Source organism: Alligator sinensis, unplaced genomic scaffold (assembly GCF_000455745.1).
Source record: "Alligator sinensis unplaced genomic scaffold, ASM45574v1 scaffold65_2, whole genome shotgun sequence".
NCBI lineage: Eukaryota > Metazoa > Chordata > Crocodylia > Alligatoridae > Alligator > Alligator sinensis.
In genome coordinates this window covers 1,288,538-1,305,469 of record NW_005842071.1, presented here as the reverse complement: position 1 = coordinate 1,305,469, position 16,932 = coordinate 1,288,538, and the positions used below count along the sequence as shown (strand labels likewise).

The 16,932-nt window shown below is 38.5% G+C and overlaps 1 protein-coding gene across 4 annotated transcripts in view; it reads right to left on the bottom strand.

Moving 5' to 3' along the window:
- MET (MET proto-oncogene, receptor tyrosine kinase) overlaps positions 1 to 16,932 on the bottom strand; it is a 128,422-nt gene that overhangs the window by 81,528 nt on the left and 29,962 nt on the right. For all 4 annotated transcript variants that reach the window (XM_025204163.1, XM_025204164.1, XM_025204165.1 and 1 more), the window contains exon 3: positions 738 to 929. In XM_025204163.1, the coding sequence (XP_025059948.1) occupies positions 738 to 929 (192 nt within the window). The remainder of the gene's footprint in view (positions 1 to 737; positions 930 to 16,932) is intronic.

The following is a 16,932-nucleotide window of genomic DNA, read 5'->3' as shown; positions in this document are numbered from 1 at the left end:
TGATTTTAAATAATCCCCAATTTTCAGATTAAAAAAAGTAACCCCAAATCCACATTTTTCCATGACTAAAATGAAACATCACTATACATATATCTATATATTAGCGGCATTTCATTTTAATCATGGAAAATGTGGGTTTGAGGTTACTTTTTTAATCTGAAAATTGGGGATATTTTTAAGATCAGAGAAAACCAAGATCCCTGCTGATCGCACATCGTTAATGGAGAAAACACAAGTGGCCTAAGATACAAGCAGACCCCCAAAGCAGTAAATGATTGTTACACATAGGATAGTAAGACCAATATCCCATTCTAAGCCTAACACAGTGAACTACCTCCCTCCAATCTAAGAATGAGAGAATAGCAAGATTCTGCTCCAAAACTGGGCCAATGCCATAAGATCTGAGGAGATGCATTCAGAGAAGCCAGGAAATGGAAACGGGTGCAGATAGCTTCACTGTAGCAGTTATGGGACTTAAAAAAGTCACAGTACCCTTGAGTATTATTACAAACTCATGGCTGACTCCTTTCAGTTACCTTACTGGGCAAGGGCTCCAATTTATGCAGTGCCCCTGATTTTCTGCTACCTTATTAATTTGTGACTATATTGTCCACAGTTTTTTCCAGCCTTATTAATCTGTAGTTGATTTCTTACTGTTCTAATTTAGTTTGCTTATTCTTTTCAGTCATGTTGTAGTGTGCTCAATCAGTTGTAAGAATGTTAACAATAACATTTACCTGCATAAAGCGACCCTCAGATGTTCCCAGATTGGCAATGGTAAGATTCCCTTTGGTGAAGACAGATATTGAAGTTAACAGGATACTGTTGAACTGCCCCATGAACAAGTCGACCCGTTGCAAAGGAGTCGTAACCTCTACCCGGTATTCATCATCTCGTGTTCTGCAGTATGAGGCATTTCTTGAAAATATCTGTCATAAAATAAAGTACAGATGAGTACTGCTCCTGCAAGCAGATGACAGCTTAGAAAAGCTCTTTGTTAAAGAGAAATCATTTGGCAAGTGGATATAAAGGATCAAAAGTACTGACAGTGTTTCAAACTGTAATTGTTCCATCAGTTATCATGTTCCATGGGGAAGACAGTGATTTTTTTAGCTTTATGGAATCATTTCCCATGTAATTTATTTTGTATAACTACCCAAAACATAATGAGTTTTTCTAAAATGGTAGAAATATGCAAGCACATATACCAAGATATGATAATAAACTTAATATATTATCATTATGCTTTTCATCCAAGGGTCTCAAAATGCTTTAAATCTAGAGTTGCTAGAAATGTCTTTGCCATACACACACACACACACACATCTATATATAATGCATATATCTATATATGGGTGTGTGTATATACATACATAGATATGGAATTGTTATCACACAATCTATTTTTTTTCATTTTTGACTGTAAAAGAAAAAACATGTTTTTTTCTTCTTCTCTCTTCCTTTTATTCTTCCCTCCCTTTTTCAGTGACAAAATGAGAAGAGGAAAAAAAAAGGTACAGGAAATGTACAAGATAAAATGGAAAAAAAATCTATATTCTGATTCTGTCTAAGAAATCCAAACTATAGCATATCTATGTCAATATAATTACTTAGGGTTTGATCATACATTATTCTTTCTTATCCCTTTTTATATTTCTCATCAGTGTAGTTATAATATATGCTACATTTGCAGAATCATGAATGTATAAAAGATGGTTTTTCTCTTCCACTGGAACAATTTCTGGAACAATATACTTTAAAATAGTCTTTAGAAAAGAACAATACCATGCTTCCTGACAATTCAATAGTAATCTATTAACTGATAATTCCATTACTATTGATGCTTCATCTTCCATTTTGATGAGATAATACAGATAATAAACAGGGACCCCTTAAAGGGTCCATAACCATTTTAAAATTGGAACGCATCTAGCATGTTTCTATTGTAACATACTCTATAACTAAACATTCAGCCTATATTGCACTTTTTTTTTTTATTTAGTTTTTGTTTATTTAAAAAAATCAATTATATATTTTTTTCCTCTTAAACTTGATTTAAAGCCTTTGGATATCAATAGGGTCTTTTCATTGACTTCACTAGAATCTGAATCAGGCCTTTAAACAACAAACTGGAATGATCTTTTACTATTATATAATTATTCCAAACACTGAGGTACAAATTATTTTTATAAGGCAACTTAAAATATGAAGTAATTCCTTGTTGGTTTATTACTGATCAGTGCTAGATAAAGTCAAAGGATTTCAAAGCACTTTCCCAACCTCAGGAATTAAACCATCCAGTATTTTATTAGTAACGATAGTGTTCATGAAGAGGGCACACTGGGAACACTGGAAAACTTAGATATTTTCTTGATATTTAGATGTTGTCAGTTCTAGTGCAATCTGTAGCAGCGGCAGCTTTGGTACTGCTCAGTTAACGTGCTGCAGCTGTGACAAGTGAAACCAATCACGTTCAATGGTGAATGAGGGCAGTTTAGTGTCCATGAACCACCCTGATAAGCCACATAAACAGAGACGCTTTTTACATATTTCAAATTACGTGTGTCAAAGTTGTTTATTGTATCAGTTTTGGTGTTAACTGTTATTGTGATGTGGATACCTCAATTAAGATTCATTTCACATGGATCACCAAGCAATCATCAGAAGGTAATGTCTATATGTAACTATTACTTTGCTTTTTTCTGTAAAAAAAAATTCTTAGCATGTAATTAAAATGTTATTAGGAAATGAACTGAGCTGCTCTTCACTTCTGTCCACCAAATGGGTGCAAACTACCATATTTATCTGAATATAAGACAACCCCCAATACTTAGATTGTATATATGAAAAATAAATAAAATTGTTACTGTTTTTTAGGTGTGGAATCTCATCATGGAGTTCCAAAACTTGGAGTTTTGCCTTGATTTTGTGCCCCTCCCATTGCTATAGCAGGGAAAATAAATCTGGAGGCTGAGGTAGCCCTTTTGCCCTTTGTCTCCCACAACTTCTTCCCCCTGCAGCCCTTTCTCCCCCCTCTTCTGTCAGACCCTGCTCTCTCTGAGCACACGGTAGTGAGGGAGAAATTTGAAAACATTGACCTTGAAATAAGCATACCTGTAGTACTCACAGACTTAATTCATCCAGGACTGATGCATTTTACCTTTTCTGAAACTGCTACAAGTTTTAGCACAGGTACTTCATAAACATGCTTTTAAGCAGCAGTTTTGTACCTACTTATATATAATACAAACTATCATGATATTAGTCCAAAGCCAAAAGGCTTATGATTTACCATGTAGTTCATTGTGCTGGGCCCCAGCAGAGTCAGCAATGGTTCAAGCTATGGTGACCACACAGATCAGCACTGCTCAGTAAGTGTGTAGGCCTCCCCAAAAAGATCTATGTGCTAATTTGCCCTCCACTCATGAGTAGAATCAGGTGTTCTTGTCATGAATCCTGGAATCTTTCAAAAATGTATAACCAGATGAGGAACAGGGTAATCTGGACCAGCTCCACCACATGAATGGTGGGGCCACACTAATCATATGTGACAGCCTGAGAGAGGGGTTGACAGGGTTTCTGGGTGAACTGTTTGAGGCCCTATTTGACTATGTTTGCCAGCCATTTAAGGCTGGTGAGGAAACAGATACAATTGGAAACGGGAAGGAAAGATACAGCTCAGCTGTGGGAGTGAAGAGGAAGTCGAAAGGTATGCAGTGCAGTGGCTCACGATGACTTTAAAAGGCTAAGGGGGGCTGTACTCAATAGACACTACCCTGCATCTTAGTCAGATGGGCTGCACTAATCTATCCTTGTTGTAGGTTCCCATGAGCATATTTCCTCATGATGGGCCATGGGTATTGTTATAGTCATGTTCAGTGTTAGCTGCATTTAATCAACTTCATAGTCAATTGCCATTGCAAAGCACATGCTGCTTTTGGCAGCAGTTTATTGATAGATAATGTATTTAATTAGGTTTGCTTATATAATAAGGTAAGACAAGGTGCTTTTTACCTCTTGTTGATTTGGGAAAAAATCTTGTCTTGTATTTGAGTAAACACAGTAGCATTATTCTGTGCTTGGATTTTGGCTAGTCTAGATGTGTCTGCAAAACATCTATACAGTTGTTGCTTATACACTGAACAGCAAGAGTTCCAGCAAAATAGCATCCACAGCTCTTGTGCTTTTTTAAATGAAGCAGATCCTTTACTTGTTGCCTCTCTCAACAAGAAACCTCTTCCCTTTGATAGAGTTCCCTCAGCAACACAAGACAGGAACTTTGGTTCAGATGCATCTGCATTAAGGGCCCTCTTTGAAAATTTACCTCCTGGAGAATGAACAATAAACGTGCCTCTAATCCTGAGTTCACATGGTTTCAACTCCTTGCCATTTTTGATTGGACTTTGCCTAGACCTCTAATCAATAGTCAAATGGCCTGGGTTTTCCCCCCTGTTCATAAGTGATGGCACCTTCCTCTGGCCTCCTGAAATTAAATGTGACCTGCCTGAACTTATTCCAGATGTTCTCATTTTGAACATTTACCCAAGATCTGTACATGGCCTTCAAATGAAGCCTGGCTGCATGAGATAACCATAACATACAGTTAATTACTCTACAAACATTCTATCCTATGCACAAAACACTTGTAGTAAGGCATCTAAAGCATTATGTGATCTTACCTCTTCGTTTTATTTCTCATCAGGTAACCTACAATAAATAATTATTAACTTGATAAAGTAAAACACTACTGGATGAAGGAAATGCTGTAATTTAACCCTTAGAAGACTTGCCAACTGTCCTCTCCTATGCACACATACTTATCTAAGTATTCATTTGGCTGACGCTATGGAAAAATAACTGACTTCTGGGTTAAGCATTCACAATATTATGCCAAGTGCCAGTGACAAATCTCACAAATATTGAAATAAGCAGAGACCCTACCGGCATGCGGTTAAGCTTGGGCACGTTGCTTTTTATGCATGACTAGGAGTGCTAATTGCGTGTGTGATTCATAAAGAAAGCTGTTAACTTGATGTAGGTGTGTCATTGGAATGTGATGAGGTAGAGGCAAGTACTGAATTCTGGTTGTGCCCAGAACGGATAGTAGGTAATACATCCTATCTTATTTGCTCACAGGAGAAGTTGTGATGATTTGGAATTTATCCTGGATGCAGCAGTCTATGAAATACAAATTGGACAAGATAATTTCTGAGCTGGACCCACAGTAGTTATTTCCATTTGAGAAAACTCATACATGTGTATTAAATTAAGCTGATGTTGATTTAAACTTAGTTTCTGTGAAATTGTATTTTTAAATCCAATTTTTAAAAAAATGGATGAAAAATCAAAATAATTTTCAAAGTCCTTTTTTTTAAAAGATGCCCAATTAGACAAGTATCCAGTTTTTAAAAATTCATTATAAAAGCAATTGGGAAAGATAAAAAACTTTGTCTATCAATTTTTACAGAGCATTTTTGGTATCTGCAGAAATGGCAGCAAGGAGGAACAGTTCAGTAAGCATCCCTCCAAACCTGTCTCCAAAACTGTCAAAACTCCTGCTTCCTAATTAAGTGAGATTCTCCATTAGGAAAAGATATTACCTTTAATGTCTTGAATGAATTAGAAATTAATGACTTACTCATAACAGCCCACCTCATGCCATCCTGCAAGCAACTTGAAGGACAGGATTAGCATTCAAAAGTTCAAGAGTGGAGAAGTGGTCTGAAGTGAACAAAGTGAAATTCAATTAAGCCAAGTATAAAATACTACGCTTGTATCACAGTTGAGATATAGTGAATCCAAAGTAATGGCTAGAGCAGTGTTGCCAACAAAGGGCAGGACCAGAATCAAAGTCCAAACGGCAAGTCAGAGGTTCAGACGCAAAGAACGCCACCAGGAGTCAGGAGCCAGAGGTGAGGCTTGGTCTTAGCAGGCCCTTCATGGTCAGAAATACATTGGGCAGACACTTGCCAGCAATCTACTCCATACTTTTGTAGCTGACTTTGAGGAAAGACTAATAAGGGTGAAGTCTCATGTAGGGGGTTGCCTAACCTGTCACATTATTCTATGGGGTAGCTATGCAGGTATGGGGTATGGCCAACCAGGTGACCTCTACCAGGGTACAGTTTCTTGCAGGTATTCACTCTTCTCAGTTTAGGAAGGTGAAATCAAGTGGACAAACAAAAAATGGGGAACACCTAGGCAGTAATACTACCCAGCCAAAGGATCTGGGAGCAATAATGGATCACAAAGTAAATGTGACACTGTCACAAAAAATATGACACTGTCACAAAAAAGTCAAGATGCATTGTAGGTGTATTAACAGAAGTCCCATATGTATGACATGGAAGGCAATTCTTCCGCTGTACCCAGCACTAGCGAGACCTTGGCTGAAATACTGTGTCCACTTTAGCGCACTACACTTTAGGAAAGTTGTAGATAAGCTGGAGAGTCCAGAAGGAGCAACAAGAGGTTTAGAAAGTCTGACCTAGGAGGAAAAGTAGAGATAATTGTTTTTGTTTAGTGGTGAAAAGAGAAGATTGCTATGAGGACATGATTAAAATCTTCCAGTATGTAAAAGGCTGTTATTAAGAGAACAGTACTTGTTTGTTTGGGCCCACTGAGGATACAGCTGATAACCACAAGTAATCAGCTCAACTTACAGTAAAGAAAATTTAGGTTGGCTATTAGGAAAAGCTCTCTACTGCACCTCGTTGGAGGTTTGTAAACACAAGGATGTGCTGGGTGCATTTAATCATGCTTCAGATGTCAGGAATAGATTATGGGCTAAAATCCTATTTCACTTTACACAGTCCATACACAGCCATGTGAAGTGCAGTTTTTGGCACTTCTGCATAGTTTCAGGCTTTATTTTGTCCTATGTGCATATGTGCCAAGAACAAAGTTAAAGATAAGGAGGGCCCTCCCATAGTCCAACAGACTAAGCAGCAGGAGATGCAGGTTCAAATCCCCTTTAGATTGGAGGTACTCTAGAGCCTACACTAAAGTGGTCTAACCACATGGCCAAAGGTTAGGTCTCTTTGCAGCCTCCTCTTTGTGCACTTATATGGCTACATATGTGGCATTTAAGTTTGTAAAGTAAAATAGGATCAAGTCCTGAGGACGTCTTGAGGTCCTTTCTAGCTTTGTATTTACATGACTTTATGACTGACATAACTGGCAAATCAGGAATTTAAGTGTAAGTGGATTTCCAGGCATTTAATTTGATAGAAAAATGGGTTGAAGTTTCAAAATAAGAAGCAAAAACATAATTAGAATGTGACAGATAAAAAAAAAATGATGTACCATTTCCATCTATTTAACTGGAATTAGTTCAAATTATGAGATCAGGCAGTTAGATAGTATATTTGTGCAGCCATAAAATAAAACTTCAAGTTAGCTTCTTCATGCATAACTGATGGCTTCAGTCTCTGAATTTTTAAATGAGAAAATTCTTGGTTAATTTCTTATTTGCCCCCAGTGCAGAAAATCAGGCACTTATGTTTTAAAATGATGTAGGTGGTTAACTGCTACTTTCCAATCCAAAGTCTGAAAGTTAGATTCTTACAACTGCTGTCCAGCTGTCACAACCTTTGAGGTACCTAAATTTCCACAAATAAAGTTGGCCTACATGCTTTTATTTCTGAAGCAGGACATATATGCAACCATTCAAGTCCCAGCAGGGGATCCCTAACCAGGCATCCCCTACAGATGCTATGTGAAAATACCTATTGTTCTGGCTTCTGAGGAAACAAATTAGAAGGAAAGTGGTGGTTCCTCCCATTTACATATTGCTATGCTAAGCCCATGCTTAAGTACTCCCAGGGACTTTAGCGTGTACTGAAATACTTAGCTGATTTAGATTTTTGCTTAATAAAAAGTCAAAGAAAAGGTTTCATTTTATATAAACATAAGTACCCTGGTAATATCACCATGATCAGCTGTCCTCATCTGTATAAAGCAAGCAGAAGGGACTACCAACATAGAATTATTCCTGAAATCTATTAACAACAGATTCTATAGTAAAAAAAAAAATGTATTTGATGTAAAGTGAATGGAATAGAAATCCTTAGATATAAGACTTATTTCCTAGTTCAGGGGCACTCAACCCTTGGCCTGCAGGCCAGATCTAGCCTGCAGAGCCATGTCATCTGACCCTCAAGGCTCCCTGTAGATCCATAAATTTGGTGGTGTGGGAGTGGTAACGGCTCCCCTACTGCCAAATTTCTGAACCTGTGGGGAGCCCTGAAGGCTGGGTAACATTGGCTCTGCATGGAGTGGCAGTGCAGGGTATGGGGCAGGCAGAGGCAGCATGAGGCCCAATCTGCGCACATGGGCCTGAAAAGAGGTGGTGCAGAGCCCAAGTTGGGTGCATGTGGTCTTATCCAGACCACAGACCAACCCTTTGCCAGTGCCAGTCATCCAGCCCACAGGGACCAAAGGTTGAGCACCACTGGCCTAGTTAATTGCCCTAGTGAAGGCCAAGGATTCTGAGAATACCTGAGACCTCTCCAAAAACACATATTGCCCCTTTCATCACAAAACCAAGTATTACTGTTTCCAAACAACAGTACTGTACTTCAGGAGTGTTTGCCCTACTAGAAGCAAGTATAAAGCAGAGATTTTAGATATACAGATATAGACATAGATATATAGATAGATATACAGAGAGGAAAGGGGGGCAGCCCCAATAAGTTTCCCTCTTTAAACTGCTTCACACTTTTATAGTGCCTTTTTGTTGAGATTTCAAAGTGGCTTGCCATCATTTAATCAATTTAGTTTTATGAGTTTCCTGGGAGGGAGATCATTGTTGTTGTTGCTGTTATTATGAGTTTCATGATGATGAAACTGACGAACAAAGAGTGAAACCCTGGCCCAATGATCTGACCAATGTCATACTGGAAATCTGTGGGATGGTCAGAAACAGAACCTGAATCTGCTGTTTTGGAAACCTGTGCAAAAGCCATTAAAAAATCCCTAAAGATCCTGATTTTCTTTTATTGCTGTCTTTTAAAGGAGTTAGACTTGAGTTTTCATATAATTCATATATCTTGCTACTTTATTCTGGGCTCTGCTACAGAGAATGACTAGGTCCTTGTAATTATAGCTTTTTGATAAAATAGAAGGAGAAAGAAAAATCACTAGGACAAACTGTCCCGCACCTGGCACATTTACATGTTCTATTCACTATACTCTTCCTCTTTTTGTCAATGTCCTTAACAAAGAACTATTTGGGTAATCTTCTTTTCCATTTCCTAAAGTGGCTTCATGCCACAGCTGATCAAAAGGAAGAATACAAGTTAAAAGATGAAGCAAACATCTAAGTGGCTTTCTCCTTTGATCCCACAAAGGAATACCCTCTTGTGGATTTTTTTCTGCATGATTTACAGGTCCAGAGCGTTTGTGAAACTGGACAAAATGTCATAGTTTAAAAACTCCAAAACTATGTATGTATGTCTACGGACAGATAGATTGGTACTTACTGCATGAATTCCTTAAAGTTGCTGGCATGATTATTGAGGATATTCAAGATATAAATAAAACAAATGGGAAATGAAAATTCCTTGGATGTAAGAGAAGCAAGATGTCTTTTGCCAGCAGGGGTAACTGCAAAGTCTAGTATGGGAATCTTTACTGATAAACAAATCCAGATCTAGCACCCAGACTGAGTAGCTTGGAAAATGCATAGGGAAAGGAGGGAAGAAATTTACTTACCCAGACCATATAGGAGTTGAAGTTCCCAGCTGAAGATATAACCACTATGGGACAGTAAAATCTATGTAGCTCTTTACACCCCTTCAATTCTTCCATGCAAAGAGCTCATGGCAACCTATCCCTTGTATCACGTGTCAAATATATGACACATGGACTGGATCCAGCCTATGGAGTCATTTCACTCAGTGCACAAGGCTTCCAGACAGCCTGGGAATTTGGGGGTGAAATGAGTTGAGTGTGCTACCAAAGTCCCAGCTACTGTTGGGGATGTGTGTTGGTGGTGGAGAGAGCGGGGAGGCATCAAGAGATGTCTGCATTAACCCCCTTGTCACTTCTCACCCCATTGGTCACTGCCACCTGCCTCACTGGGTCCAGATTAGGTCCACAAGGCTCTTTACAGCCCAGATATGGCTCCTGAGGAGTTCTAGAGTCTAAATCCAGCCCAGGAGTGAAGCTGAGTTTGACACTCTTGATCTGTATTATACACCATGGCAAACCTCATTAGTCCAGTAATGTAGCTGACCTGGACTCTTGCAAAATAACTCCCTACAGTTGGATATCTCTCTGAAAAGAACATTGCATGAAAGTTTTGGTGGGTTCACAAGAAAGCTACTGTATGTAAACAGACAGAGATGGCCACAAATAATTCTTTGGTTTTATTTGGTTTTTATATAATTCCCTTATTTACATTTATACTGCCATGGCAGTTGTGGAGCAGGCATGGCTTGTCTCTGTACAGAACTGCTTGGTGCCATAACTGCATGACACAGACATACCCTAAAGGACCAAATCCAGGATCTAGCTGTGTAAGTCACCCTTGGCATGTCCAGATGAGTGTACATGAGCAGTTAGCAGTGCTGCAGACTCCTGGTGTCAAAAAAACACATGGCAGAAAAAAGCAGCACAGTGTATGTGGCTGCCCAAAACTGGAGCTTGGACAGCCGGAGCCACATTCCAGCTGCCAGCTAGGCTCTGCGCATCTGGATTGCCACTCTGGAGCCCTGGGAGGCCGTCAGGACTTCAGGTAAGGCTGCTGAGGTCAGCCCAGGTGCTGGCCCCAACCTCCTCCACCCCACTCAGGGCAACTTGCGCCTTGCCAGAGCACATGTGCAGGGGTGTTCCCTTGGGACAAGTAGCGACGGCACAACTACGTGCCGCTATTTGTCCCTGAGGAAACACATGTGCATGCTTGTCTGGATGTACCCCGGTGTTTTCTTCATGGGAAAATTCCAGACTAATGGACTTTGTTTGCTAGAATTAGCAAAATAATAGTCACAAAAGACTCTCACTACTACAGAAGTGTCTTTATAGACCAAATGTAGCTCAAATGCCATGGGAGATTTTCCATTGCATTCAACAAAGCAGCTGTGGCCCCCATGTCATACTGTCCTGGTGACAAATAGGAAGAGAAAAGGATGAAAATAGGCTGAATGGGACCAGATACATCTTCATTTATACCTGTACAGATCCTTTGGACTGAGCTCATCCCCAGTATAAGTGGATATATCTTTCATTGTGTTTGGACTGGTCAAATGCAATTTCCTCTGAACCAATACAAAGCACATCTGTATCCTAGGCACTATACAGAGCTCTTTAGCTCTAAAAAACCCCTAAACAGACTGTGAGGGGCACAGAATCAGTCTCTTAGTCCTTTCTATGTGTCATGTTTCAAATATCTTCCACTGAGACACTAAAGTTTACTTTAAAAAAATAAAATAAAGTTGCAACTTTTTCTGCTTTCATGCTTGAAAATACCTCGATGTGTTTGATGAAACGTTTAGAGTAAAAAATACATTTCCTGTTCTGAAAACAAGCATCTCAACTCTCAGCTGCAAAATAGCAGGCAACTGAAAGAAATTCTTTAGAATGGAAATGCTCAGACAACTCCAGCTTCAGGTGCTACCAAGTGTGTTGCCATACTTCAAACTATACATATTTATTTTATTTGACATATAACAGTCCCTCAGAAATAGCACTTTGTAGTAAAATAAAGAAAACTTTGAAGAACATAAAACCTTTATCACACACTTTAGACCTAAGGGATCTGATCTCATACTTGCTGGAAAATGGAAAAATTACTTAAATGAATCGGACCACAAATGAATGGCAACCCTGTGAAAATAACCAATTAATGTAAATGTCATGAAGTATCATCTCTTAAACCTGTAGCTTTGTTTTATTTCACTGGTGACTAACAGGTTAAAAAAGGATAAACTGGTGACACCTTATTTAAGGTAAGACATGTGTTAATGTAATTAGTTCATACAAATTTAAAACATTACATATTCTTTTGTCAAGGTCATTCAAGGAGTTACTTGCTTTTGTCATTGAGCACTGGCCATTAGCTCTTGTAATGTAGTTAGGGCATTAGCACTGAGTAAATATTATTGATTCAGTCACTTGTAATAGACCTATGTAATCTTTGTATTTTGCCCATTTCCTTTATACTTATTTTATGACATTTAATTTAGTACGCAGATAATCGAGATAGATGTATTGATTATTCAGTTCAAAGAATCAGAAGTAAAATACACAAGGTGTTTATAAAATATCCTAGATTCATTAAGATAAATACAGACTGACACTAAGCAAGTGCATATCCCATACAGAAGCCCCAAAGACATGTTTACTTGTGATTTAAGACTTTCAGACACATGAAAGCTATCCTGGAATAGTGGGGTATGCATTTAAAACAGAAAAAACGATTACAGAATAATTCCACATATGAACAACACCCTTATTGTAGAATGGCAACTTCAGGTTTATATATATCCTTAAACAGTGTTATAAGAGGCATTTGGGATGAAAGTGGGACAGAAAAAGGGTATGAGTGGCAAAGTGAAATTGAAATTTGCCACAATTTCCATTCAGAGTGGGCAAAAGCAGAGCCCTCCTTATATCAGATTATTGCTATTAGTTGCCGCTCCCCCCTACAACAGCTCCTTCTGCTCACCCTCTACATTTTTGACAAGCTAGTGTTCTTAACAGGGAAGGTGCAGAAGTTCTTGTTCCTCAAAAGAGTTAGCTCTGGGCCGTGAACCTGTATGTAGTTTCTTTAAGGTCTCCAGTCATGGTATAGACATTCAAGGGGTTTTTCACAGATGTGGGAAAACAAAAATAACTTTGCAAACCACTCAACAATATTTAAAAAATAATTATGCTGATTGCAAGTCTAGCTATGAATATTCAGAATATGCAGCAAAGTTTCTAACCCCACTAATTATTATAATAATAATAATAGGCAACCTTCTCATGGGTAGAATTTGATTAAAAATTCTGGAAAGGAATGTTATTAATCAGACTGCCTGATAAAGTGGTGTCCTTTCCATAAAATCTTAGGATAGCAAATGTCAGTTTCACAGAGATGCCTAACTTTCATCAAGAATATGACAAAACATTTAAAAAAAAAAATTAAAACCCTCATCATGCTGAACTACAGCACTGGGAGATAAGAAAAGACAAATCCATGACAGGGAGCTGAGGAGGAAGAAAACTCAGAAAATATCCATGTTACTAACTTACTGAGTCACATACCACTATGCTGAGACATCCTGCATCACTCATTGTGCACTGTTGCTTGAACAAGAAGTTGTATAGTCATATTTGTGAAGAACTGGCCCCAAACCAGTTTCTCTCTTGGCAGAGCTACCTAGCACCGCCTGCATTACCACACTAATGTGGCTATACTGCTTCCAGTTCCAGTGCAATGCTGCCCAGGATGGTAATTTAGTGGTAGTGGCATTTCCTCAATGAGGTCCCTCCTGTAAAATGTCCTCAGGGGAGCAAATGGCAGGAACAGCCCATTGACTTCACGGTGTTTTGGACATAGCAGAAAAACTACCTCAGCACTGCCTTTGGGGCTTCAAAAAGTTGGAGCCTCCAAAAGTGGCTCCATTGGAACAATGCAAACATTGCTTCTGTGTTTGGCTCTTTCCCTGTGATCTCCTTTCAATGGTGCCCCTAGCAATGATACAAAGATGATACAGCCCCTAAGCTGCAGTAATTTTCTGCCACAACTTCAGAAGGTTTTTCTGGGGCATAACGTACCTTTCCCATTGTCAAGTGCCAGCTTGGTTATTAATCCCAAAGAGGCCTCAGAACCCACGGAGAAACTTCTACAAATTTGGTGCAGGTGAGGGGTTCTGCAACATATGCAGGCACCGTGCTTACAAAAAGGCACTGGTGAACATGGAGAACAGTAGGGAGAACCATATCCCTAATTTTACAGATTTTTATTTAGAATGCCATGGAATATCTGTCTTAAAGGACACTGTATGTATGCCTACGCAGAGTTCTTTTCAGCACTGTAACTGAAGAATATCTGACAGCAATTTACACCCTTTTACATGTATATATTTCAAGAAGCATAAATGACTGAACGAAGTAGATGGATTCCAGTGCCTGCCTCTTTGGAGAAATATTTCAGCCCATTACATTCTAAATTGTAATATAAAATCTATTTCTTTTACGGGACGAGCCTGCTTAAATAAGCCACATCAAGCCATTATAATCACAGAGATATGGTGTTATTTCTAATCCTGCCAAAACTTTGTAATCTAAATGGTGTGGGATATTATAGTTTGAGGGCCTCAAAAGGCTTATTTGTCTCTGTTTATTTTATTAAATATTCCTAGACATACCCTGAGGATGACAGATCAATAAAGGCCTTTGTGGTTTCCTGATGGAAAGTTGCAATTATTTTCTTCTATTACAATATAAGCATAACCCAATTTTACTCATCTATCATCTTTGTAATAGTAATAAAGAAACATCACTGTGTGTTTATTTTACTGTCACTTTCTCCTTCATTTTGGTGGCCTCCTGTTTTCATTTTTACCTTCCTTCAAAATGAAATGTATCTGTTTATGCTCTTTATTTGACAGAATGGTATCCAGTAGGGCTGTGCAAAGCTTCAGTCCCTGATCTGATTCAGCGGAGATTTGGCCTGATGCGGTGGCCAAATCTCTGAATCCAAATTGAATCAGAGGACCCTTTAATCTCTCCAGATCGAATCAGAACCCTCCAAATTGATTTGGAGAGATTCGGAAAGATTCGGACACAGAGACAGCTTTACATGTTTTTTCTACATACCTCTAGGTAGCAGGGGCTCGTGAATGCTGCGATGCTGGGGCACATGAAGCGTCCCACAGAAGCGCAGGTGACTTTGAACCAAAAACACTATTTAGAGTTAAGTATGTACCATCAAGCCTGAATAAACAGGAGAAACAAACCAAAAGGAATCATATGGGGCTGAATTCTGATCACATTCCCATAGGTGAAATTGTATCCAGGTAATAGAGTGGGGCCTGGACCACAATCATTTACTAGATAAAATGTATAGCTTCTGGAAAACGCCAAATTAAAAAAAATCTAAACCCAAGTAAAATTATTACAATCTTTGCCTGTATCTGTTAAGCCTAAATCCAGCTCCTCTCACTTAGAAAATCCTAGGGGGACAACGTGTGTAAATGAGGCTTGTGGATTTGGTTCTTGATCTGAATCTTTACTTACTTCTGTACCATGGGCTGAAAATGATTATTTGTGAAAGGGTGACTAAGGCTTAATCTACTAAAATCTATATCCAATTTCCATGGTGAGTGTGGGGGAGGAGATTCCTGAATAATGATTCAAAACCCTCATGAACAGATCTGCAACTACCTCACATTAATCTTTTTTTGTCCTGTTTTAGGCAATACATTTTTTTTGTCTAACTTTAGTTTTTCACTTCTGTTTTGAAGCTGACTCTGGTTCCTCTTCTGTTGCTACCAAGTGAACATCAAAACTAGGACAGATCAAAGTCAACAGAGCTATGATAATTTGCACTTGAGGATCTGTCCTTGTTGATGGCAGTAAGTGCAGGCCTCATGAGCTCCACTTCAAGACATAAAACTGGACATAGTTTCTTCTGATTTGTAATAACTGGTTCTGTCAAGTAACTCAAGGTGATTGGAAGCATTTTCATTCAAAATCTCCAATTTGAGAAGTAGAGGAAAAGAAGTGGGTCAGAAGAGGATTTTGCTTCAGAGCAAACAACCCCTGTATCAGTGAGGAACAGGCACTCAGAATGACTGGTTTTAATGTCATGTAGGAATTGGACTTTGCAACTTTCTCTTAATGGGATTTGTCCTTCACTTATCAGCTTTTGACCATAAATTATCAAATATCATAGTATTCTCTTGAAAACATTGCCAAAGTCTTGTTTCTTACTTTGATGCTGCTGACACAGCACTTTCACTGCCACACTACAGTTTGCACTCTTATTACTTAATCCTGAAGAAGTCAGCCCATTTCTCTTGCATCAGAGGCCTGTGGTTTGCATCTCTCATAACATTAAAGGGAGAGCTCATCTTGGCTAAATCACATAGACTTAATAATTCTGCCAAAATAAACTATATAACTACAAACAGAAAGTTTTGTGTCAACTTAAGGGTGACTTACAAAGGAAAAAAGGTTGTGCCCTTTTTATGTTTTAATGATGAATAAAGAAGGTCTGAAAAATGCTTCTACTTGTTTGATCAGCATTTTTAAAGGAAATGTTTTCTTTACTTATTTTTGACATTGGAAGTTCAGGTCTTATGGAGGCTTGAAAATTTTATCTTGTAAACCAGTGAAATGGTGACATTACAAGAGAATGAAAGCTGGGTAATCAACAAGGGAGGGAATGTTTAGGTACTCTGCTTAAAAACATTTTATATTTCATTGTTTTTAACCACCTATTCACTTCAATGGTTAAGTACAGCATGAATAAAGGAAACCTTGAGTTTCAAGCTCCAAACTCTTATACTAAAGTGCTAGCCCACAATAAACATTGCTGAAATCTCTCAGTTGTCCAGGAAAATCAGGGAAGATGAAGCTTGCCATCCTCAATTTAAAGTAAACAAACAAACAAAAAATCCAAGCAAAAAAAAAAAAAGCATGAATCTGTGCCAGCCTTGCATCAGAAAGCAGTGCAGTCTAACTGAATGCCGGTGAGGGGTTAAACTGCTGTCCCCAGGCTCTCTTCTGGCAAAAATAGGACTGTCTATCTTGAGAAACTTTCTATAGTTGAAAAAAGGTTATGTAACAGAATTCTGGTTTTGGATTTTTTTTGGAAATATGCAACTATAATACACTATGAATAAACTCTCTGCTGCATAATGCATTCACTTCTGATATTCAAAGCAGTGGCAGATTCTGAAAAGTGTTTTGAAAGAATGCCTAAGTATGTGAAAGCTGACA